Genomic DNA, 23,424 nt, shown 5'->3' on the forward strand with positions numbered 1-23,424 from the left:
TAAATTTTTTAGTTTTGGGGCGACTGTGGCCCAGTGGTTAGCGTGCCTATCTTTCAATCAGAGGATAGATGGTTTGAGCCCACACAAGGCTCGTCGATGCGTCCTTGAGCAAGACACTTAACCCCTAACTGCTCCCCGTTACTACGGTGTATAGAGCAAAAATCGAGGTCGCTTTGGACAAAAGTGTAACAAAGTTAAGGCACTGCTTCTGCAAAAAAAACAAACATCTAATCTATTTCTCTTGCAAAAAAACTGACATTAGCCGGGGCCTAGTAGCGGACAGGTGGACCCACCTTCTTACAACAGACTCGAACAACGAGTTTAAAGGGAGTAAATGGCAGACGCGTCAAACACAAAAAGAGACAAGCCCAGAGACAGTGAGGGTACAAGCAGGCCCCTGACCTCTCTTTTGTGGGGAGATGTGGCCGCAGAGATGCGCCAGCTCTACAGCTGGAAAGGTCAGCAAGCACACAAGGTCAAGCCGACACAGTTCTGCCACGCTCAACATCAAAGACATGTCCAGGGCATGTCATGTTCCTTCTGAGCCGGGTTGAAAACAGCCGCACTAATCCCACCGACAGTTCGCCGTCGCTCTTTCGGCGAGGACAGAGGTCAGCTGGATGTACAAACTCCTAATGAGTTGATTCAATTGTAGCAACTCTCCAAACTAAAAATGCTCTCTTTGATGTGGGGCGGTTGTGCCCTTTAGACCTGTCTCGTGTTTGATGAATAGAGACACAAATGCTGCAGAATTAACACATGCCCTTTTGGTGAGCGCTTACATTGAAAGAGTGATGCCTTTTCTTCTTCGATGGCAAACCGAACAGTTCTAGTGAAAGGAGAGAAGGAATAAATTAAGGATCCATATTGGTCTTTGTTGAGATTAAATCCACGGGGAGCAAAAGTTCAAAGTAACATTTGATAAAATGTTGGTCAGCCCTTTAAGCTTCTTAGTTGGGAACTTTAAGGTCAGAGTGGCTTTCTAATGGGAGCAAACTTTATTATGTATGACCACGGGGGAGAGTGTGCTGTGGAAGGCCAGTCACTCCCCTGCTTACCTTCATGAGTGCCCTTTTGCTCACCTCGTCTTTGGAAGAATTTTAATGGAAAGATACCAACGCAGATTTTGGAAATGAGATTATTGGGCAACTCTGTGCAGCTGCCCACTGTTTAATCTCATGACAGCTCAAAAATGAGGAGCCTCTTATCAACGGTCATTCCTTCTAAATCCTTTGCGCCCCTTGCCATACACACCAACTGTTTTGAAACCTCTCCTCAAAAAAAATCGGAACTTCTGCTGCCGTGATCTTGATGTGTTTGTTTGTGAAAATGTGGGAGTGTAACTGTGTGTTTTAGTGCAAGTGTGTTTACTTACATTCAAATGACTGAGACGGATAAGTTTCACCCTCTAATTAAACACGACGGGCGGGGGTGATTGTTGAAGACGCAACTTATTAAGCCAACAGCTGGACAGGAAACCAGATAAGGAGCCATTAGTGCTATCTGTGCTGAATTGGTCTGCCTCAGTGGGACGTTTGTAAGGATTAGGTGGAGATTTTTTTTCTTCCAAACATGTCTGATAAATTCTCACCAGAAGAAGAAAGACGTTGGCAGATTAAAATGTGCAAACATTGTTCACTCACTGATGAAGAAAAGTAGTGTACTAATAATACCAACACTAGGGCTATCTCAAGAGGTGTATGGACAACAATGCCATTAGTTGCCTAAAAAAAGGAAAATTTATACTATAGTAATATATATATAAAATATGTTTTTCCAAAGAAGAAAAAAAAGGATGTTTTAACCAATGTACAACATTAAGAAATTAACAGAAAATAAACAATTATTTGCAACAACATATGTAAAAAGATTGGTTTTATTTCTTAGGTACATACAATGATATGACAGAAATGGCTATGAAATTGTCAAATGCAGCCACATGATATAAGAAACCCTAATTACAACATCAATATTTACAAATTAATTGTAATTGTGTTATGTTTGCTTTTATACAGTACAGTATTGTGTACAGTTTCATGTTCATTAATTGTAAATTCTTTTCACAAAATAATCAGTGAACAGATAAATTGCTGCTTCTCAGAGATAATTCAGTGTATCGAGGTCAAAGACCAGGTTTCCAAACCATTTTGAAAGCATTTCCCAGAGCCCTCTGTTTTCCCAACAGTTCTAACTCTGCCTGGAGGAAACTTTGCTACACTAGGGTCATGACCTTCAGGGAGGCCGGCTGGAACCGACGAATCTTCTTTTTCAGCGCTCGGGAAGCTTTGATGCGGCAGGCTGATGGCTCGGGGCGGGGGAGCTGCCGGAGCTGCTGGAGGGGCTGTCCAGCTGCGGTCGGCCCGAGAGCAGCCTCCGCCCACACCAGACCTTTCTCCTCCTGGCCGTCCACCTGGTCCTCCTCGTCCGGGGACAGGCTGCTGTCAGAGTCCGAGAAGGACTGAGAGCTCTGGCTGGACTCGCTATCTCCAAAGCGGTTGGTGGTGTTATCACTCATCTCCCCCTCACTACTTTCAGCAATGGTGGAGTGAAACAGTGAGGCACATTCGGCAGAGTACTCTGACTCACACCTGGGCGGGTAGCGGCTGGATATGTTGAAGGCTGCTGGAGGATATCTGGCATTAAGATTGTGGAGGAAAGGGTTGGAGGACTGGAAGGAACGAGGAGGTCCCATCCACTGGCCTGACTTGGCACTCATACTGCGGACTATATGCATGCTCCCTGGTGCTTGAACATGACGCTGAACACACGAGACCTGGAACATCTCCACATCGGACGGCAATTTCCCCTGCCTCCGCTTCCTCTGCTCGACAGGCTGCTCGTACCCAAGACACTGCAGTCTACGACTTTTGCTGGACTTCACGACAGTAGGGATGGGATGTGGCTTAGACTGAACCTTGTGGGTGTACACGAACCCTGGGCTGCAGTGACTGGAGTCGGAGCCTGAGCCCTGTCTGCGCTCCTCTGTGTGACAGGTGGTCAATTTCTGGGTAGTTTTTCCTTTTCCTGATCTTCTCTGATCGCCCTTGGTTCCACCACAGGTCTCTCTGTTCCTTTCGCCCGAGGAGTAGCCATGTTGCTGCCTCATTGCTCGCGGCTTCTCACTGCTTTTTCTTCTCAGTTTCACGGCTTTGGTTTTACGGTCTGCAAGTCCCACCTTGACCCTCTGAGATCCAGCAGGGACAAATTTGGCATGGACAAACTCAGGAGAAGTTGTGTGAACCTCAAAGCTTTGACTCTCCTCTGTGCTGGAGCTGTGGGCCATCCCCGATCTTTGCCTATAGCCCTTTCTCTCTTGGGGCACGGACTCTGGATGGCCTCTCGCTACGCGGGCATGCTCTCCTTGTGGTTTATCATTCTTCCTCAAAGATAAAGTGGTGACCTCATCTGCACTGTAATCCCTCATGGTAGCAGGATAGGAGTATCGGTAGGAAACCTCCGGGGCTCTCACTGATTGAGTGTGCTTTGCCTTATCAGCTGGCCTTTGGCTAGATAATGTTGAGCAGAGTCTCTTCTGGTTGCTATCGAGTGGAGTGATGTCTGCGGTCAGGGCTGGAAGAGGCTGCAGCATAGACAAGTCTTTCTGAGACTCTTGGGGAAACGCAGTTAAAACCTCAGTGGGCCTCCTGTGATAGTCACTGCGTGTCTGCAGAGTCTCTGTGCCTGTTTCACTATGGATTTTGCTCAAGCTGCGCAAGAGGAGCTTGTCAATGTAACCCGGGGTCTTGGTCTCAAAACCCATTTGTGCCCTTTGGAGGGTGTCATAACTGCCCACTGCAACGGGGCATTGCCCCTCTAGAAGTCCAGGTGTGGCTGGGTCTCCTCCATGGGAAAAGATTGGGCTCTGGAGAGCGACAGCGTGCAGGGGGCTCGGGTAGTGGTACACTTCTATCCCACTGCGGGACACCAGGTTGCTGTGAAACTTGGGGTCCACAGTGGAGGTCCTCAGGTTTGAGCACATTGAGGGTTTCTTCGCATCCACAGGTTTGTAGTAGCTTGGTCCTTGAGCCATCATCTTATCAAGATCCCCTAATGAACACAAAGACAACACAAAATACAGATTAACCTTTCAAATCACCGAAAAATACACATTGTGTTGCCAAGTAACAGCAGTCGCATGGTTTCCATTACACCATGAGAGAATATCTCGAATTAGAGAGTGAAAGATTTGGTTACCTGTTGACACAGGTCTTGGCCGAGCCTTTTCAGAGCTCGCTCGGATCCTGCTGCTGCCCAGATGGAGGCCGGTGGCCCGCGGAGGGTTGGTCTGGGTCGAGCTTTCATCGGCAGAGCGCCGGCGGCACACATCTACTTGTGATGACGGGCTAATGTGGGAATTAGCAGGGCTCATGGGAGAAAGGAGGAGGCTCGTCTGGGAGGATGACAGACACTCGCTGTACACAGAGGTGCAGGAGTTGGACAACGAGCACGAGCCGCCATCGCTGAGCTCATAGAAACCTGGAGAGAGCAGGAACAATTACCCACATGAGTGTTTTTCTTGGAGTGTTTACCCTAGCTTCAGATATTTTAATACTTGCTAAACAAACGGAGAGCTTTTGGGTGCGAGTGTTTGCCTACATACCTGAACTTGGCCTGCTGTCACTCTCTAGCTGCTCTGTGGAGACCTTGTTCACATCCAGCTTCAACTCGCTGATCTGTTGGTCCAGTTGCTGCAAGTGAGTCTTCAGGCCGACATCCTGTTTCCGAAGACGAGACTGTAAAACAGACACCGCATCCCATTTTTTTTTTAGCGAGGACAATTTTTCACAGGAAAAAGAGTTCACGCACACATGCATAACGTTACTGTACATACAGTTTATGTACAGGCGGAAAGAAGCCACGATGAAGGTTAGCAGTGCTTCAATTTCATTAAAATGAGGCCTGTTGTTCAGATGAAAGATGCTCTAATGTACAGCCATCAGAAAAACAAAGGCGACTCAGCTGTGGCTGATGATTAACCCCAGCAGGACAAGGGGGAGCATAAAAGAAGCAGTGGTGGGTAACTCATTTCTCCCCCACAGCGAGGGCCTGGCCATTGTATAAACTAATAGAAGAGGAAAGCTTGGGGGTTGGGTTGAAGGACTGTTTGCTTTGCAGCTTGGCCTAGGCATTTTACTGTTACAGTGGTTCTTAAGATGAGGACGCCAGGGTCACTGCTTGCAAAATGCACCCTTTAATTAAAGCCCCATTCTCTTGTAAAAAACAAATTAGTTTAGTTCTATTGAAACTGCGGCAAAAAAAAGAGAATTCTTGGAAAGTGTTTCTGGACAATTATGTCTATATGTAGATGGTGGTGTCTTTGTAAATACGGGGTGTTGTGTGTCTGCAGCATTTTGCGAGACTGTAAAACTCAATTTAAACCATGTGCTGCTCTAGTATTACAGTGCATCTTTTCAAGCATTCGCCGGATTCTACTAAAAGTCAAGCATAGCACCTTAATCCCTGTCCTTCCTGTGAAGGCTTATATCACCAGCTCGCATGGAAAAAGGCTCGTCGTGGAAAAAACTCCACACAGCCAGTTGTCTGTAACACTCGAGGGCATCTCATGACTGTCATTCACAGCAAATTAACCAAAAACACACCACCATTTCTTTCTTATACTCCCTGGCATTAGTGGTTAATGATTGCGGTATGCACCTCCTGCAGTCTGCACACGCACTGTGCGCGCGCTCGTACACAACTCCTCTTGGTCCTGCAGTGAACCTTGATTTATGACACCTATCCTACTTCCTACCCCCAGCTGAGAGCATGAAAGTGTGTCTGCTAATAATTGAAGACTGAATGCACATGAGCATCAGCTGACTGCAAGATTCAAACGAACCAGTGTATTCCCACGACGATAAAATACAACAGGTAAATTAAGGGTTTCGTCCCATCGTTATGAATATGAACTATAAAAAAAAAAGGTAAAACAAATAGTACTGAAACCAAACTACTGCCTGCGCAGTGTGGCCCCCGAGAGGCATTTTAATGATTTTATGGCTTCTGTTGTAAATTGCTTCCTACCAGCTGTTGCTTCAGGGTCGTCAGGGTCGCCTCCAGCCGCTGCTCCTCAGCCCCCATCACGTGGTGACTCTCCGGGTCTGCGTGGACAGCAGTGACCGGCACCTCGCGGTCCATCCTCAGCGCCCAGCTCACCATGTCGCTCTGCCTGTCCTTCAGCAGATGCAGCTCCTGCAGCCCGGCCAGCGCAGCCTGCAGCCTCTCCCCGACCCTGCCGCGGTCTACTCCGGCCGCAGCGCTCATCATCCCCGTACACGACCCCTTCCTGCTCAGCATGCTGGAGAACTGCGTCCGGGCATATATCCTGAAACAAGACGCTGTGGAAGAAATGTCCTCGCCTAGGCTTCGTTGGTGACGGTCTTGTTGCTGCTGCTGCTGCTGCTGCTGCTGTTGACCTGTTTGCTTTTTAAACTACCTGTTAGAATAAATCTTGAGCTCAGAGGAGCGACTGGGCTCCTCCCACAGACCAAACGGCGCTCCTCCCCATTTGCTGGCCACTGAGTCCCAATGAACATCTGGTACTAATCCTCTCCATTCAAGTCCTCACTGGAGCTGCCCAGGCATGTACTAATTAATCTGCATAATACCACATGGCATGATGATCATATTATTATGCTATTTACACTATTATTGTGTAATTATTCTCTCCAGTAGTACTTTAAGTGATTTCAGGGCTATGACCTGTTCTCTCAGTATCACTCAGAAAATCCAGAAACAATCTATTCCCCTGAAAAACATGCATCCGAGCCATTTTAAATAAGATATTCCAGACGTTTTGTACAAGGCTTAAATCTGACTCTGAAGGCAAAACTCAAAGCTTGAATTAACATTTCCAATGATATGGCATATTCATCTTTATTTTGTTTAATGGAACTCCGATTTAAAACTATTTAGCTTGATTTAACCAAACATTTCATTTTAGGTTTTCTATTTTCACTTCGGAATGGAGACTTGAGAAAACAGAAAATGTAGATGGTGGTGGCTATATAGACTCGTGATAGATAAATGACGCCCCCCGGTGGATATAAAACATATTACACTTTAATTATCTGCACATGGACATGCATCCGTCTCTCCTATGCTGAGTTATCAGGGATGTTTTAAGATTTTACAAAAGTGGAAGAAACAGCTAGTGTAACCTGAACTTAGTGGAACCCAAAAACAGAAACTTAACAATTACGTAAAATGTGTTTCAAGACCTTTGGGATGAAATACAACAATATTTCAATGTGGTATGAGCACATATATTAGCCCCACATTCATATAATGTCAGTATCATTATTATCAGGTTAATAGTGTCAGAACTCCTTAACAGTCTGATGGATGAAGTGACCTTTTTTTCACCGGATTCAGTAATACAGTGACTCTCAACTTGCTTTACCCACCTGTGGGGCACTTTTGCAAAATGACACAAGTTAAGAAACATGACGGACAAGGTGCTGGTTTCCAAACTCCATTAGTCTATTTGGGCTTTTCTTCCACATGCAAGCTGGTAATGTACAACACAAATTGTACAACACAAATTCTCATTGTGAGTTAATTTACTTTCATTGGGAATTATATTATTTTGGTAGATCACCAGGCCTATACATTAAGAATCACTGCACTTATCGTTAGGATTCTGGCAGAGCATAAAACTAATATTATCCAGTTTATACTACATTCAGGGGGAATATCTAAAGAGGTAAATTACTGAGACTAAAGACATATCTTTAATGGTGTCATTGTAATTTAATATAAATCACACAAGCATTAAAATGAACATGTGAACTGTGTACATAAATGTATTAAGAGTCAAGAAACTCACATTTTCACTCAGACAAGCAATTGTGTCAGGAGAAAACTGCTGCAGGTAACGCAAAAGGGTTCAAACCTGTACTCAATCTCACCTTTGTCACCTGGCATAAAGATAAGCTCCTCCCACTTCCTGCTCCTCCTCAGACAGCTCCGCCCCCAGACCTGCTCCTCGCAACACCGACTGTACCTTAGCTTGTATGCAAGTTTGCTCAATGTAATGAATGTCAGTGTCAACACAGCTTGAGCTTAACTTCAAAGTGAATGCAAAAGGGCGACATTCATGGATTTGTTTAAGAGTCAATGAAAACTTTATTGTTTGAGGTCTATTACATGCATTATGAAATCACATAACTCGTCTTATTTCAAACAAAACACTATTTTTTTCCTCTGTTGTTCTTAATATGAGCTGCACCTCATGCAGCCGAGCTGAAGGAAGCGCTTGTTCTCGTCGCTAATGATCTGATAACAACTAAACCAGGGAGTGCCTGAGCCCTCGTCACAGGTGAAGGCAGCATGAGGTATAGGCTGCCAGCAGGGGTGTACACCTGTGTGAGTATTTCTCACACACACACACGCGGCCTGATCAAAGATAAGGTGATTTAAGTATTTGAAATAGGAGCTAAATCAACTGCTGACCAATATGTGGGTTACCCACAGTTTAAATGGCATTACATACAGTTGTACTATGCATTTAAAACAATTAACCTAAAGACACTAGAGGGCAGTGTCACACTACTTCTCAGTGTTGTGCGAGAAGTAAAATCACTTTCCATATTGTTGGTGATAGTCTGGACATTTTTTGGGGGGGGTGAGTGTGGGGGGTGGGATTTAATAACCCTGCGATGCAAGCTGCTTTATCCGTTCACCACGCAGCTAGTCATGGCATTCGCAGATTTGTTTCGGCGATATGGAGCTGCTAAATCACTTGTTTACCCAGTCCCTGATTGCAAAAAAACACATCCCCATTACTATGATGGCAGGCCCTCTCATCAAGATGCTCACATTATAGCCAAGCGAGTATACAGTGCATTGTGAAGCCCACTCCTCACAGGGATAGCGTCATGTCCTTGTGATGCTGCTGGCATACAACGCTGCATTGTGATGCCTGGATGTCCCTCGGCCCCCATCCCCTTCAAAGCACTTCCTTCAGGGTGACATCAGCAGTGGTGCTGCTCCAAAAGGTGTCCTCTTTTTTTCAGCAATCAAGTGAGGGCTTTGTGCTCGAGTCTTCATTTGCTCTCTTAACCTCATCCACCCTGGCTTCTGAAAAAAAACAAAAACTTTTTTTTTACCGTAACTCTTTGTAAGGCTTTAAATTCAAACAGCTTTGTCTCACCGGAGGTTTCTCTTTGTGTGGGCTACTTCTTTGTGTTCTGCATTTATCAGCAGATTTTCCATCCTCCCTTTTCTTTCCCCATCCACTTAAGAAATGATAAAGCAGCCAAATGTCGATAACAAAACAAAAGCGCGGGGCCGGCGATCCCTTTTATTGTGTCCACGCTACTTCTTAGAAATAGCTGCAGTGGAAAGAGACTCATAAAGAGTTTGTACCTGCTCTCGTCGATACAGACGAAACAATGGAAGGTTCTGCAACAAATAAGATGCGTGGGATGGAAGTCAGAGGGGTAAACATGGAGTGTTGTCATATGTGGGACTGAGCGTGTGTGTGTGTGTGTGTGTGTGTGTGTGTGTTAGTGTGTGAATGAGAGCGAGAAAGAGCTGACCTGCTATCAGTTTAGTGTCCATGGTAAAAAACAACAACAACCTTTTCACATGTAGGCATCATGAGCTTACGGCTTCAAAGGAGTCCCATCTGATATCATACAGAAGACACTCGGATGCTCGCTTTACGAAACGGGATTTCTGTGATGGGTGTTGCTGATTTTGAGCTACATTTCCGGGGATTTGTGTGTTGTCACATAGTTCTGTGTGTGTGTGTGTTGTATTCATGTTGCGTGTCAGGGGATTCCCATGCAGGTTCTCTTGATTGAAAATCCGTCTCGCAGGTATTCTGTCATCAACGTGGGCAGACGCAGGGAATTTCAGAGATCAAAGTGGCCCCTCGCGTCTGACAACAGAGCCTCTGTTGCTCGGCCCCCACCGATCACTGCAGCACTGACACCACCAACACAATTATCACACGCTAGAACGAGCGAATGAATGAACCTCACACACTATTTTTTTTTCACGTCAACACATGTGTCACCAGTTTCTGAGTTAGTAAGGGTGGATTATGAAATTAGGTTTTATTTCCGAGAGAGTTTTGCTGGCAGTGAAATGCATCTGTTCTTTATCTGCAGCTTCTTCAATCAATATATCTGCTTAGAAGAAAGGCTTCTAGGGAATTCATCTCTGTGGACCGACGACCTGCGTTTAATGTCTCAGGTGATTTCTAATCTAAAACACTCCGACTCCATGTCAGGGATAGGCCGGTTGGCAAGTCATGGGTCTTAAAGGCCGGAAAACTGAGAGCAGAATTCACATTTGTTGTGAGAAATTCATTAAACACAAAAATCAGCGCTGCGTCTAAGAAAAACGATGTGTCGCCGCTTATGACACTGATGGATATTAACTTAGCTGACAACAGGTCCCGGGCTTTTACAAGCGTTCTGATATATGTTCTCCTTCATGACTAGCGTCTATACCGATACCGTCAAACCTGCCGGAGAGCAAAGGTTCCAGCAGTCACTGCACAATCCACCATGTCAGTTTCCAATTCATTGTCAGTGGAGCAGCTCCAGAATTTATCTTCAGATGAAATCCCAGATTAGAGGCTTGTGTCTGTGGGTTTTTGCTGTGATTGAGAGTTGCTCATGCCAGAAAAAGTTGAATGAACTGTCTAATGTTTTTGGAATTTTCTTTACGGTTGCTTTACTTTATCCAATTGGAACCTGTGTTTAAATAACTCTGTGGGACGTGCATTTGTTCATTTAGGAGGCCATAAAAATGTCTCCTTCAAGTATATTGTGAGACTCTTATAATGCACTCTTGAGGATTTTGAGGTAAATTCACTTTTTGAAGTTTTTTGAGAGGATTTTTAGACGGTAGACTGTTATGTGGACACGTGGAGGCCTGTCCTCAACGTTGGACCAAATCATCCATATCTCTCTCTGTCATCTTGTCCACCGTGTGCTGAACTACCTCCTCAGACTCCCATTGGATTTTCAGCACCCTGTGCACATGAGAGAGACCTTTATGCTGTATGCTCGCAAAATTATCTCCTCATCAAATTTTATTTGAGTTGAACAAATTTTTGTTTATTCAGTGAGTGAGGGAGACTGGCTTTCATGCCGTACTCCTGTAAATCATAAAGACATCAGTCTAAATTAAATGATTTAGCATTGCTTTACCTATGAATGCAGTGTGCTGCTTTCAGCCAAGATCCCATGGGGGGGATATAAGGCAGCAAATAGTCTATACCTCTTGTGTGACAAGCTGGGGGAGCACGCTGGAAAATGTTTTTCCCCCCAGAGTGTAGCCTCAAGGGGATTGGTCAAGGGGCACAGTGTGCCACGCACAATTGGCGTGAATGTAATGTGAAGATTTTTATCATATTTATATGTTTACACCTGCTTTACCCACAAGTATTTTATAGAAGTTTGAGATAACTTATGCGCCTTCAATAAATGTGTCTGTTTGGGGCTGGACGAAAAACAGAATTAACTCGAAACTAGTCTGAAAGACATCATTTACTTGGTAAAGGCAACATTTCAGGCATGGATGTAAAAGTGTCAAACTCCATACAAGAGAGACTTATCATGGTGAGTCTCTAATGGCCCATATCATTTCATAGGAGACCTGTGTCTGAGCTGTGCAAGACTTGGACATCGTACTTAACTGACCCTTTCTGCTACTCTGCAGCCTTTTCAGGAAAAAACTGAACTGAGTTCGAAATGAAAAAAGTCTCCGTGCATATGATTGAGGGAAATCTATTGGCAGAAATGGAATATAATAAAAAAAAAGGTATATTTTCTTTAATGAATAATCACCTGAAACGAAGAATCAATGGGTTCTCCTTACTTTAGAATGAGTATTTTGGATCCATGTTTCTACAGTAGCCCAGACTGGACAAACCAAACTGACTAGAGAAAGGGACATTCGTGTTGCCATCGCACACACTCGATAGATGGCAGACGTTTCAGTTGGTTTCAGTCTGAAACCTCACTGCTTGATGCCACTGGACAAGGTACACACTGGACCTTTGAGCAAAGGAAGACTATTACTACTGGGATGACACCATATCCTGGTGGTTTGCTAGTCTCTGCTCCCTGCCCAGAACAGACACACCAATCACTGGCTCTAAAGAGGGTCTGTCAAGTTTTCACGTTACCTGAATGTTACCTGAAGGCCACCGTAGTTTTCTGACACACTTGGTAGAAGAGGTATTTGGTTGGATTCAATCTGCATCCTCACCTCTGGATACCACTAAATACTACACTGGTTCTTTAAGACGGAATAAAACCCAAATCATATGTTAATGCATCAACATAACCTCCAGAGTTGAACCGAACCTTTTAAAGGTTTTTTAAAGGTTAAAAATTAATTTGAAATAATCAGTCCCTTTTCCACCCCCGCTCACGCACAAACTGATGCACATGTAGGGAGGTTTGTTGTGCAACCCAGCATCTGAGAACACCATGAAGTAAAAGGAAGCTCTGCTGTCATGGACGACGACACAATGCCAGTTGTGTGCACTGTTTACGTATGTTTATCAAGATGGTGGCAGAGACATAAAAGCCCTGTTTGGCTGCAACAATGAGATCCTCTCTCCTCCTCTCGGTGGGCAGCTATTCTGACAGAGCAAGTTTCTTCTTGTACACAGGAACACCAGCAGACGTGGCTGGCCACGAAGCTATCGCAATGCAGTTGCAACACCGCCTCGGGAGAACCAAACTCTCTTGTCTAAACTTCCCTCATGCCTCATCAGCATCTGATCCCTGCATCAAATCTTCATGAGATGAGATATTCTAGTCTTGAGGTTTTGGTTCATAGCAATATTTCCACAGGTAATAGAGGCCCTGCGCAGGTATGCACTTTTAAGAGGCCTGTTTATTTGCAGAATCACCTGAAGTTGTCCCACCTGTGGGGAGTGTGACAGAATTGCCCTCAGGGTGGCGTTATTATTATTCGGGGAATTATTATTCCTCAAATGTGCACACAACTTCCCCTTTCATTGTTCAGGAATAGAAGGTGAGATCTTGCTTCACTTAACTTTGTTGCTGTACACTGATGACAACCCAATGCGCTGTGCGGTTTGTGACCCCCCGCAGACCAAAACAACCTGCAGCTCTATCCTCGGTTGCACTCGAGAGGAAAACACCAGACTCAGACGATGCCGTGCCCTTCTGATGAGCATAATCCCCAGTGTGCGTAAATTAAACTGGATTGGTTAAAGAACCGCGGCTCATATCAGTATAAGCCAGTTCAATCAAAATAATACATCAGGGCACATTTTTTAGTACTTGAGAGGAGATCAAATGTGTAACCCCAGGCTGACCTCTGAACACTTTCTCCTGAACCCTTCACCCCCTCCTCTGGTGTGTTAATCCTCCTGAAGCCCTCCATGGGAGCCCATGTGGCCCAGAGGAGATGGACCGGAGGAGAATGAGGCTGACAGCACCAACACAGCTGGGCTGTGGAGCGACGGGATGGGACTGGATGCCTCACAGATGTGATGAGGAGGAAAACCCACTTGCTCCTCAAAATGCCCACCGTGGGCTCGCCCCTCCTGTAAAAGCTCACTCCACGCTGAACATTGTGTGCTGGCCAGGGATCTGATGGCTACGTGAGTGTGTTTCATTAGACACAGGACCACACAGGACTGTTGTTGGGTATTTACATAAACATTTGAAACAAAAGGCTCCATCTATCAAAAGGCCCAGATTCAAGTTTGATTTTGGCGCAAACAAAGACTCAGAGAGGCTTTCACAGAGCCGCTATAGAACAAAAGTCCATTAAAAAATGTACCTTTTTGTTTCAGAGGTGTTTCACCACAACCTTTGCAACTTGCGTATCATTAAAAAACATGAGCCGGCGGGGTCACTTGAGAGCGTTTTCTTTCCCAAGACTTTTATTTGATTGCATTTTCAACTCACAAACATCAAGTCAAGTTCATCTACCATTTAAGGTAAAAGGAATCCGGCAGAATGGGCTCGGCAGAATAAGAGAAACAATTGCAATGAGTCTCTCCCTGAGGAGGAGCAATTATCTTTCCCCTCTATCAAGCAGAGAGTGAGGATTAGGAGTGTTTGTAACAAGATAATGTGCAGCAAATGTTTGCAAATTCCTCTGAGTGAAGCACTCCTCACATTTTTGAAGAATGAGTTCCTTAAACTGTCCTTGCAGACCTTTAAAGTCTTACTTTATGCTGAATGATATCGTTTTTTTGACCAGGACATGACACCTTATATAGAAGGAGCCAAAGGTCAAGCCCCGGAGCACATGGAGCCATTTACAAATTGTCAGAGTGGCGGTGGGAAATCCCTGCTTGTTCTTGCTGCTTTAAAGGTTCAGCTTGCGTTATGTTTTAGAGAAGTTAGACTAAAAAAAAAGAAAGAAATCCAGGCCATTCCAGTGCAGCATGAACATGAGAGATGTGCAGCGTTGGTAAGTGGACTCTGTTGCCTTTATTGGTCATATATTTTTCCTGACAAGGCTCACAAAGCACTTATGTAAATCCTCCCAGTATCACATATCAGCGCAGGTATTTGGAAAGGTACAGCCAGACGACTATTTAAATCAGTGCCTCAGCGCTGAATTAATTTATGGCTGTGTTTGGATTGCAAATAGATTTTGATGGAGTGGCTGATAGCACGGACGTGTTTCTGGACGTGACTGGGTGGTGAGTTTCCCAGCTGCTTGAGCCAAGAGTTGAGACGCATGATTAGAAAGGGAAATCTTGGGGTGAAATTAGAAAAAACTCCATCCCTGACATTTTCTTGTGGTGAAAAAGTTATGAACTACAGGGGAGAAGCAGGGGCCAAGGCCCCATAATATAGCCCTTCTCTCCAAGGCCAGGTCTGACGCAGGGAGCCTGACGCTCCGCAGGCCGGGACAGAGCAGGTCTGTGTGGTGAGCCAACCATAGAAACTCTGTCACCTCTGTGCGCTGCGTGGAAACCCCTGTAAACTGTCGCTAACAGCGACCCGCAACAGACACAAGGTGACTGTTAATTTGTGAAGCTTCACCTGTGTTTTTTTTTCACACGTAAAGATGTTTACAGGCTAGAACTGCTCTTAATTTAAGAGATTGTGTGACTAAATCATGTCTCCATGTATATCCTGCAAATACACGCAGAGTAGAATTAAAACTATCATTCCTCTAAATAGACCTGAGCATGCTTATTGATATTGTCTTGATCATTAAAGGATTTGTTTGGCATTTTAGGAAGTTTGCACGTTTTATTTTTTGACGTACGTAAGATGACTCTCCCCACATACCGGTTATATCGTCTATTTGGCTCTAAATGGGACCATAATGTACTAAATGAACGTCATGCTGGATTGAAAAAGACTTGAATCTGGCGATTGAGACCATAAACTCATGTTTACAATCTACCGAGGTAATAAATCAAGGGATAATAGAGTCACTTTCTTATAGACTTCCATACAACCAGATTATTTTTGCCACCAGAGGAGTCGTCCCTGTTGGTCAGTCGAGAGAGTGCAAGTTTAAGACGCTCCTGCACAGGCTTCACGTCTCACAACCGGAAGGCTGCTGCTTGACCTGAACTCCCAGAAGCTTATTGCACTACTCAAAATGTCTGAGATGACATTTTTTTTTGGGAAAGCTTTGACATTATTTTACAGTTCAAGGCTTGTAAAATTCCTGCCAACCAGCTGTTTGAGCAACACATGTGTTGTAGTAGAATTGAATATTGTTTTGATGATTTCCTCCAACCAATAACAGTTATTCAAGTTGTCTATCTTTCGCTGTCAAAATCCATGTGTTAAGATGTGTGTTGGAATTTGTGTTTCTCTGCTTGTTTGTCACTTTTATGACGGGGTCTGACACATTTTCTTTGCCAAGCTTTTGTGGGGGAATAAATAATTGAAAGAATTGTTGCTCAAAACCAAAGATATTTATCTCCCTCTCAGCTGTACTCCAGACTGTATATAAAAAGTGGATGTTGTCATCGCGACATCACTCCTTGAGTTTGACAATTTCGCTGTTGCCCTTATGGAATATGAACGTAGTAGCTATGTTGTTTTTTTTTGCAACCAATGAACAGAAGTTTCCATATTTTAAATGTGGAGGAGTGGACGCCGTATACAGCTCCGGTTGTGGCAGCAACCTGTCAATCATAGTCAGTCCATCCTAAAGTATACTCTGCTTTATGGTCTATTTTACTATAAATGGGACCATCATTTACTAAATTCACTGTTGGTCAGTAGAGAGAATGCAAGTTTTAAGAGACTTACACATTGGCTTCGCTCGGCAGAACCACCTGGCTGTACTTTGGCCTAATGCTATTTACAAATGTTAGCAGGCTAATAAATTGAGCTTCCTAAAATTGCTAATAAACTTATATCTTACAAACATCAGCATTATGAGCATGCTAACATAATGACATTAGCATTTAGCTTTAAGCAACACCGTGTGTAAGTGGAGCCACTAGTATTACTGATTTGTGATCAGTAATAGCCAAAAGACAAAAGCAATATAGAAATAAAATATGTAACGTGTTCATTGTTATGAAACTGCACCATAAAAAGTTATATATGATAGAATCTTTCCCGCATTCAGACAACATGGTGGAGATCCTGGGACATCCAGTTCAGGTCTTATCTCCCCGCCAGTTAAAACCGCCATTTACTGTTCCAATCAGCTCTGTGTGTGACGGGGATGTGCACAGTTAGAGGTCTGGGTATCTCTTTGGGTATCTGAGCTATGTAAACTCACCGCTGTGGGTCAGGGCTCTGCACGAGGAAACGGTGAAAGAATAACGGCTCCGGTCTGCAGGATGAGTTACCGATAGTGTCATCTCCGAGATGAGACGAGGAGGAAAGTGTCGAGTCACGGCTGCTCATCTATCATTCAACTGCAAGATGATGTAAAAAAAAAAAAGGTTGTCAAATTCAGTGTAATAAAAAATAATGGCTATTGATCACCATCCGTCTGTAATGTCATTAAAAAAAAAATAAACATTGGATATTGCGAGTGCCAGGAAAGTCCTGATCTTGTTACAGCTCGTCAAAAATTATTTAGCCTCCTTGCTAAGAGAAGGCTTGTGGATTGTGTATCACTGATCCTGCTCCAAGTCTTCGACCCACCACACACTTTGTGCCCGGTGGCATTGAACGGTTACGTCGCTGACTTGGCTCTAGGAGACAAACGTTAGAGCATTTTGTTTTTTTAAGGGAGTTTATATGCACGGAAAAGATGTCCACAACTACAATGGAGAGCCTGGAATAGGGGCTTTGCATAAGGGAGGAAGGGCTGGTGTTGCCTGGAGAATCAACAGACTTTACAAGGAGGGTCTCAGTAGGTTAAATAAAGAGTTCAATTTGGATGGACACATTTTAAAACTATTAATGATATGCAAAGAAAAATACCAGGATTGGAAGCGGGGTGAGGAGCCACACATAACTAAATCGCATATACAAAGCCAATGAAAACTCGAGGCAAAATGAGGCATGAATGCTTTCTTTTGCCACCAAATATTAGATTATGCAAGTGATCCTTTCAGTCAGCGATGGCTCGGAATTTGAGGAGGCACCGAAGGCCAAGTCGTGTCAAGCCTTCAGCTCCTTTCGCCAGCTCGTTGCCGCGCAGCCCCGCCGTTTGTGATTGATGAGCGTGGTTCGCGTATGACCCGCACTGACCAACACTGAACACTACAGGGTTTCACTCTTACATCATGGGAGTAAGAGCCTGATGGCGCCCCACGTTTCTTGAACGTTGACAATTTCTTGAGAGCAAAACAAGTATGCACCTTGAGATGGTGGGCTCGGACCCAACGTTCTGTCTGGAAGGACTCATGAAATGTACATCTCGAACCGGATGGATTAAAGGGGGGAGTTTGAACTGGAGCATGGAAATACATACTTGGGTCGATGTCTCTTTCACGGTTGGGATTTAAGCTGGGGTTTGCCAGATATTCATCTGAGTTGCAGCATAACCTACATTTTGATGTTTTTATCAAGATAAGCCTTCGTTTTGCTGGGTTCAATCCCAGCATGGCAACATCGCAACTCCATCTTCGGGCGCCAACCGCGAGCGTCACACCTGATTTTATTGACAACTGTGATGATTTCATTTCATGTACTGTAATAACTACAATCAAAACATTGTCTCAAAGCCGGAGAAAACGGTATGGTGCAGGGTCTAAACAAAGTACACACAAGGACGGGTTTGTGGCCGAAAATCCTGTTTGCTTCCACTGCAAATGTTGGCTTTAATAATTTCCGTAGAAACTGTGTCATGCTGTGTTTCTTCTGCTTTGGATCCTTCAGTTGGCATCGTTTAAAGATGACAAATCACTGGCAGAAGTTAGAGACGGAGACAGTGAGATAACAGAGAGGTACCGAGCGTGTGGGAAGGGAAGACATAGTGAGAGAGAGCGGATTGTGCCTTTCTGTCTATCTGAGCGCATGTAGGCCTTTTGTGCAGTGGGGGAAGTTTTGAGCTCTGAATTATCTACATTGTTTGAAATCCCCATCCCTCTTGTGTCTTGGCAGACGAGGCGCAGGCCGGGGTGTCCATGAGGGTGACTGTAAATGAAACATTCCACGCTGAGTTCAGGACGGGGTTCTTCTTGACTCATCGTCCGTCACTGCATAAAGCTCGCTCTCTGCTAGTGAAGCAGTCCATTCTTCTGTCCGTGGTAGTAAATTCTCAGGGCGCTCATCGTTGAAAGCTCCATCACCTCCCTATCGCCTTCTACCTTGTGAACATCTGCAAGGATTTGCGACGCACGGCCGTGGCTGAAGCATTTGTGACATTATTTTAAGATACAATCAAAAAGTAAACACCTAGGAGTTTTGCCAATGTATCGGAACAAGTCTCTTTATGCTCTGATTCAGACGAGCAACTCCTTAGTGTATTGCTGCGCATGCATGCTCTTTTTCAGCAAATCCTTGCATCACATTTTGTGTAATTTCATATATTTACAGATGGGAGCTACCCAGTACAAACAATACTGTTAGCAGCACAGCAGATGTGCCTCGCTCAAGGGCACCGGAAAGAGGGAAGGGTGAGAGTCATCGAGAGATATTCGACTCCACGGTGAATCCGGAGATGCCATTGGGCATTTTGAGGTTGTCTTGTGGTGTCCTACTGAGTCGGGTTCTTCATTTGCAGGTGTTTATGTGGCTAATTCTTCATAATGCATTTTGGAGAGGAGTGAAAAGTTCTCCTCTGGGAGAACGGGCCCCGGTAGCCCTCACATCTGAAGAGCGGCCTAATGGGAAAGCAAACACAGTGATTACCAAGGCCCCTTTACAAGGAGCAGCCTGCAGTGAGAGTGGACTGCTTCACCTGAACAAGTGTGTGTGTGTGTGTGTGTGTGTGTGTGTGTGTGTGTGTATGTGTGTGTGCACATTCATGTTCATATAGTGCGTGTTGACCGAATCTTGATTAGATTGTGCCTAGTTTCTTTCTTTTGAAAACGAAAAGAAAGTCAGACCTGAATCACTGTGAGACACACTTAAGGGGTTGTGGTTTTAAGGTACTGGCACGATAGCAGCATCCTGTCGCTACATGTTTCTATGGATGTGATTAAAACACCCCAAAACCAAAAGGAATGGCAATCCAGTATTTCACCTGGTGCTTGGGAAACTGTACAATTGTGTGGATTAGTAAATATTTCAAACATATAAATGCATAAAAATATGTATTATCTATTTACTTTGCATTGACCATTACATATGAATTATTTTCGTCTTTTTTAAATGATTCCCAGCACGGCAGCCTCGTGCTGTGGTGTGCCATGTCTCCTCAGGGACCGCTGCAGTTGCATAGAGGGGCTTTCTCTGCAGCACACGGGCCCTCTTCACTCTTTGTTGACTTAGTAAATTACTTGGGATGTCAGGGCCCAACCACAGCTTATCCTCGGAGGGAGAGATGGCGGGAGGGACGCAGTGTGGCTGTGCAAAAAAAGAGGGAGTGAGAGAGAAAGGGAGAGAAATTATTGTTGAGGGCTGGAGCGCAAAACTAGAAAACTAAAAGCTTCAGGTAGGAGTCAACGGGAAGACCCGAGTCAAGGATGAAATGTACATATGTACGACGAGAGCAACGTGTAACCCGAGTCAAATTTTGTATGTCTACACACACATGGCCAATAAAACTGATTCTGATTGTGGTTCTGAAATAATAATAATGCAACACAGTGATGTCTTCTACGGAGGAAAATGTGATTTGTATTACCTTTACAACATATTCCAAAAAATCTGATGAAAGATTTAAAGTTTCTTTGCTGCTACAAATAGAAAAAAAAGGTTCCCTCTGACAAAATAACTTTGTGGTGTCTGGAAAAGCAAATAATTAATACCATGCAAACCGGTAATCTTTAATCCCTCCATAATATCTACGAGACAGAAACATCGAAATGTTAAGGAAAAAAGGCCTCTCACATTTTTCTCCGTGTTGTAATGTCTCCTTTTTAGAATGTTGCACTTCACAACAAAGGTTTATTGTTTTTTTTTCTTCCCCCTGTCGCTTGTGTGCAGCCGATCCAGGTGGATGGATGGAGGCCAGTCAGCGAGAGTCCTGCAGGGCACGCGGCTGCGTGGTATGCACGCTGGGCGCTCGGGGCTGTCTGCAGTCAGCCGAGCAACCCGCACACCTGTGGCCCCTCAGCTCAGTCTTGTTTGCTTTGACACCTCAGATGCTGTCTCCTTCAACAACACATCTTTCAACCACGCCATCAACCTCATCAACCCTTTCCCCCCAACCCCACTTTCTTTTGTGTGGTTCTCCTTCTTGAATATAGTGACTTGAAAAGAACAACTTAAGTATCAGTTTCGGCAGAGAAATGTATCACAAAAAGTGTGCAACATCAGGTTAATATGATTCTTTGACAGTACGTAGTATAGTTTCTATTTTAGTGTACTCCAAATGTGTTGAATTATGGGCCGAAACCAGCTTTTTGTTTGATTCGTAATGGTCTGGTTCTATCATTGCTGGGACTCATTCTCAGTCTCCTTAAACTTCATTGCCTTCTGACATTTTTTCTTTTCCTCACTTCTCCCCCATTTTCCCCTTTTATCTGTCCTCAGATCACGCTAAGCCTTTGATATGGGTGGTGGTGGAGGGCCATGGGAGCGATGGGGGTGGAGGGGATGTCTGATTGTGGGTCGGGGTGTCAGTGGCTCCCCAGGACCTTCTCCTCTGAAACGATGTGACTGGATCCTTGGCAAAGTGAAGAAAAGAAAGAGCTCTCAAAGAATTGCTTTGTGTGCAATCATCAAGCCATGATAGCGCCACAATCGCCTTGTCCAATTTGTCATAACATGCGTTGCCAGTTGTTGACATCCCCTGTCCATCTTTAAAGGGTTTTTTTTTTTTACCACTTGGCCACACCTCTGCAGGTCTTTGAGTCTGACTGCTGGTGGGGGTGGGTGGGAACCAGATTTGGGGAGTAATAGAGAAAATGACAAAATGAATAACCTAATTCTTCATGTTTCAATCTCAACACAATATATATATCATATTTTTTAAAGAAACATGTTGGGATATATGCTTATTTGCTGTGAACATAGTCATCAGGATCCCCCATTGGTTTGTGGACTGCTGTTATAAATCCTTGAGTTCAGCGATTATGGATACGGCTCTGATAGCGATCTGTTAACCACAGTTAGCCCGCTCTAAGGGTGCTTTATGGTCTATTTGAGTATAAATGCGACCATCATTTACTAAATGAACATCATGTTGCATTGAAGAAGACTCGAAACTTGAGATTGAGACATGAACTCACATTTCCAATGTTTACTGAGATAATAAATTAACTGAGAAGGAAAGTAATTTTCTCATAGACTTCTATACAATCGGACTCCTTTTTGCGACCGGTGGAGTCGTTGGTCAGGACAGGGAATGTAAGTTTTACACTTCTGTATTGGTTTCACTGCGCAGAATCGGAGGTTGCTGCCTGGTCCACAAAATTTAGGGCTGTTAGTTGAGGTTGAAAGTTGAGGCAAACTTCAAGTTTTCTGGGAGTCTGTTCGCAACGTATGGTGGATAAAAACTGACTGCAGCCTCTCCATGTTTAGTTTTGACTCTATAGACGCTAAGCAGACCTGTCCCAGATGATCTGAGTGGTCTTGACGGTTCATAATGAGAGACCTGTAAAGACAGAACTACAGTAGAAAAGCCTTTTTTTTCTGAGACTATAGCTTTCCTTTCCTTTCCTTTGTTTCTTCATCTAACCTCGGGCACGCTCTCAGGGCTACAGCACACAGATCTGAGGCACCTTCAGTAGAATGGCGGGTCTTTGCTCTGATACAGACATTCAAAACTAAAGCCCTTTGACACTGGACATTCACATAACCTGGCTTCTAACGTTCTCCAGCCGGTGCGGAGGAGAGAGAGGGGGGTGGGGGGGAGGAGGGGTGCAGCAACAAGAGCCTCTTTCAGGGCATTTCAGCGAGGATTACAGCGGCTGACTGCTCCCCGCGTTTGAACAATGTGACCATAAGGCCTTCATGATTTGTAGCTTTGCTGGATTCAGCAGATCTAATAAATCATTAAACCACCTTATTCACCACTGAAAAAAAAAAAAAAAACGAGGGAGAAAGATTAGAGCAGCATGAGAACCATATGCAGGGATAGAAAGGAAGGAGGAGGAGGCAGAGGAGGATACATGTTCGCTATCTTAGTCATAAATATTGCATTCTGGATTCATGTGACAAGCTAGAATTTAGATTTACGTTTTGCGTAAGTAGAATTAGACTTCAGCCTACTAAAAGTGAAGCATTTATAAGGCAGTAGTCCTTTCAATAGGGGACACCATGCTGTAATTACAGATACAGAGTATGCAGGATTGATGAAGGAAAAATTCATGAGATGTGTTTCCTGTTGTCCTGTCCAGTTGCTTTCTAGTCACATCGAGCTCATTGGTGAGTGGCGTGATTTAGGGATCTAATAATCTACCTCTATGTTATTCTGGTGATGTGCAGTAAGCGACCGGAGGAGAGTTACGTGTCGGACTTGTTTAAAGCCGAAGCTCAGCAGTCAGGCTCTTGAAGGGAAAGTACAAAGCCTTGCCTGGTGGTCTGCACACATGCCTGGATGATCTGCCCAAAACAGCCTGGATAGTGGGGTGGCAGAGACACACCTGCTTTGTCAACACCATCTTCCTCACTACTGCGGCCAACTGAAAAGCCAGCCTCTATAATTGCAAAGACTGTGAGGCACCATAGATTTGAAGTAGCCTCGGTTTCAGAATACTGGATACTTAATCACTGAATTCGAGGTGTGGAGATAATTTTCTGTCGTTTGTGACTTGACAAGTTTAGGTAGAAAACCATTGGATACTGCAATATAAAATGTCGCAATTCAATTCATTGTGGTGGGTATTGAATCAGCAAGAGCAGTACAATGTAATATTGGAAATTAAGATTAAAAATATCTAATAGAAATGTATCATAAATAAGAAAGCTAAAAGAGTAT

At 44.3% G+C, this 23,424-nt stretch overlaps 1 protein-coding gene across 1 annotated transcript; it reads right to left on the reverse strand.

The window, feature by feature from the left end:
* Positions 1-1,952: 1,952 nt before the first annotated feature.
* Positions 1,953-6,303, reverse strand: dact2 (dishevelled-binding antagonist of beta-catenin 2). The gene is made up of 4 exons (XM_068568371.1): positions 6,025-6,303; positions 4,601-4,733; positions 4,195-4,476; positions 1,953-4,047 (listed from the first exon to the last, which is right to left on the reverse strand). The coding sequence occupies exons 1-4, from the start codon at positions 6,295-6,297 to the stop codon at positions 2,213-2,215; spliced, it is 2,523 nt and encodes an 840-aa protein (XP_068424472.1). The 5' UTR covers positions 6,298-6,303; the 3' UTR covers positions 1,953-2,212.
* Between the last annotated feature and the right edge of the window lie 17,121 nt (positions 6,304-23,424).

The sequence above is a fragment of the Clinocottus analis genome, unplaced genomic scaffold (assembly GCF_023055335.1).
Source record: "Clinocottus analis isolate CAN_PGR_092001 unplaced genomic scaffold, fCliAna1.0.p SCAF_8, whole genome shotgun sequence".
NCBI classification, from domain to species: domain Eukaryota; kingdom Metazoa; phylum Chordata; class Actinopteri; order Perciformes; family Cottidae; genus Clinocottus; species Clinocottus analis.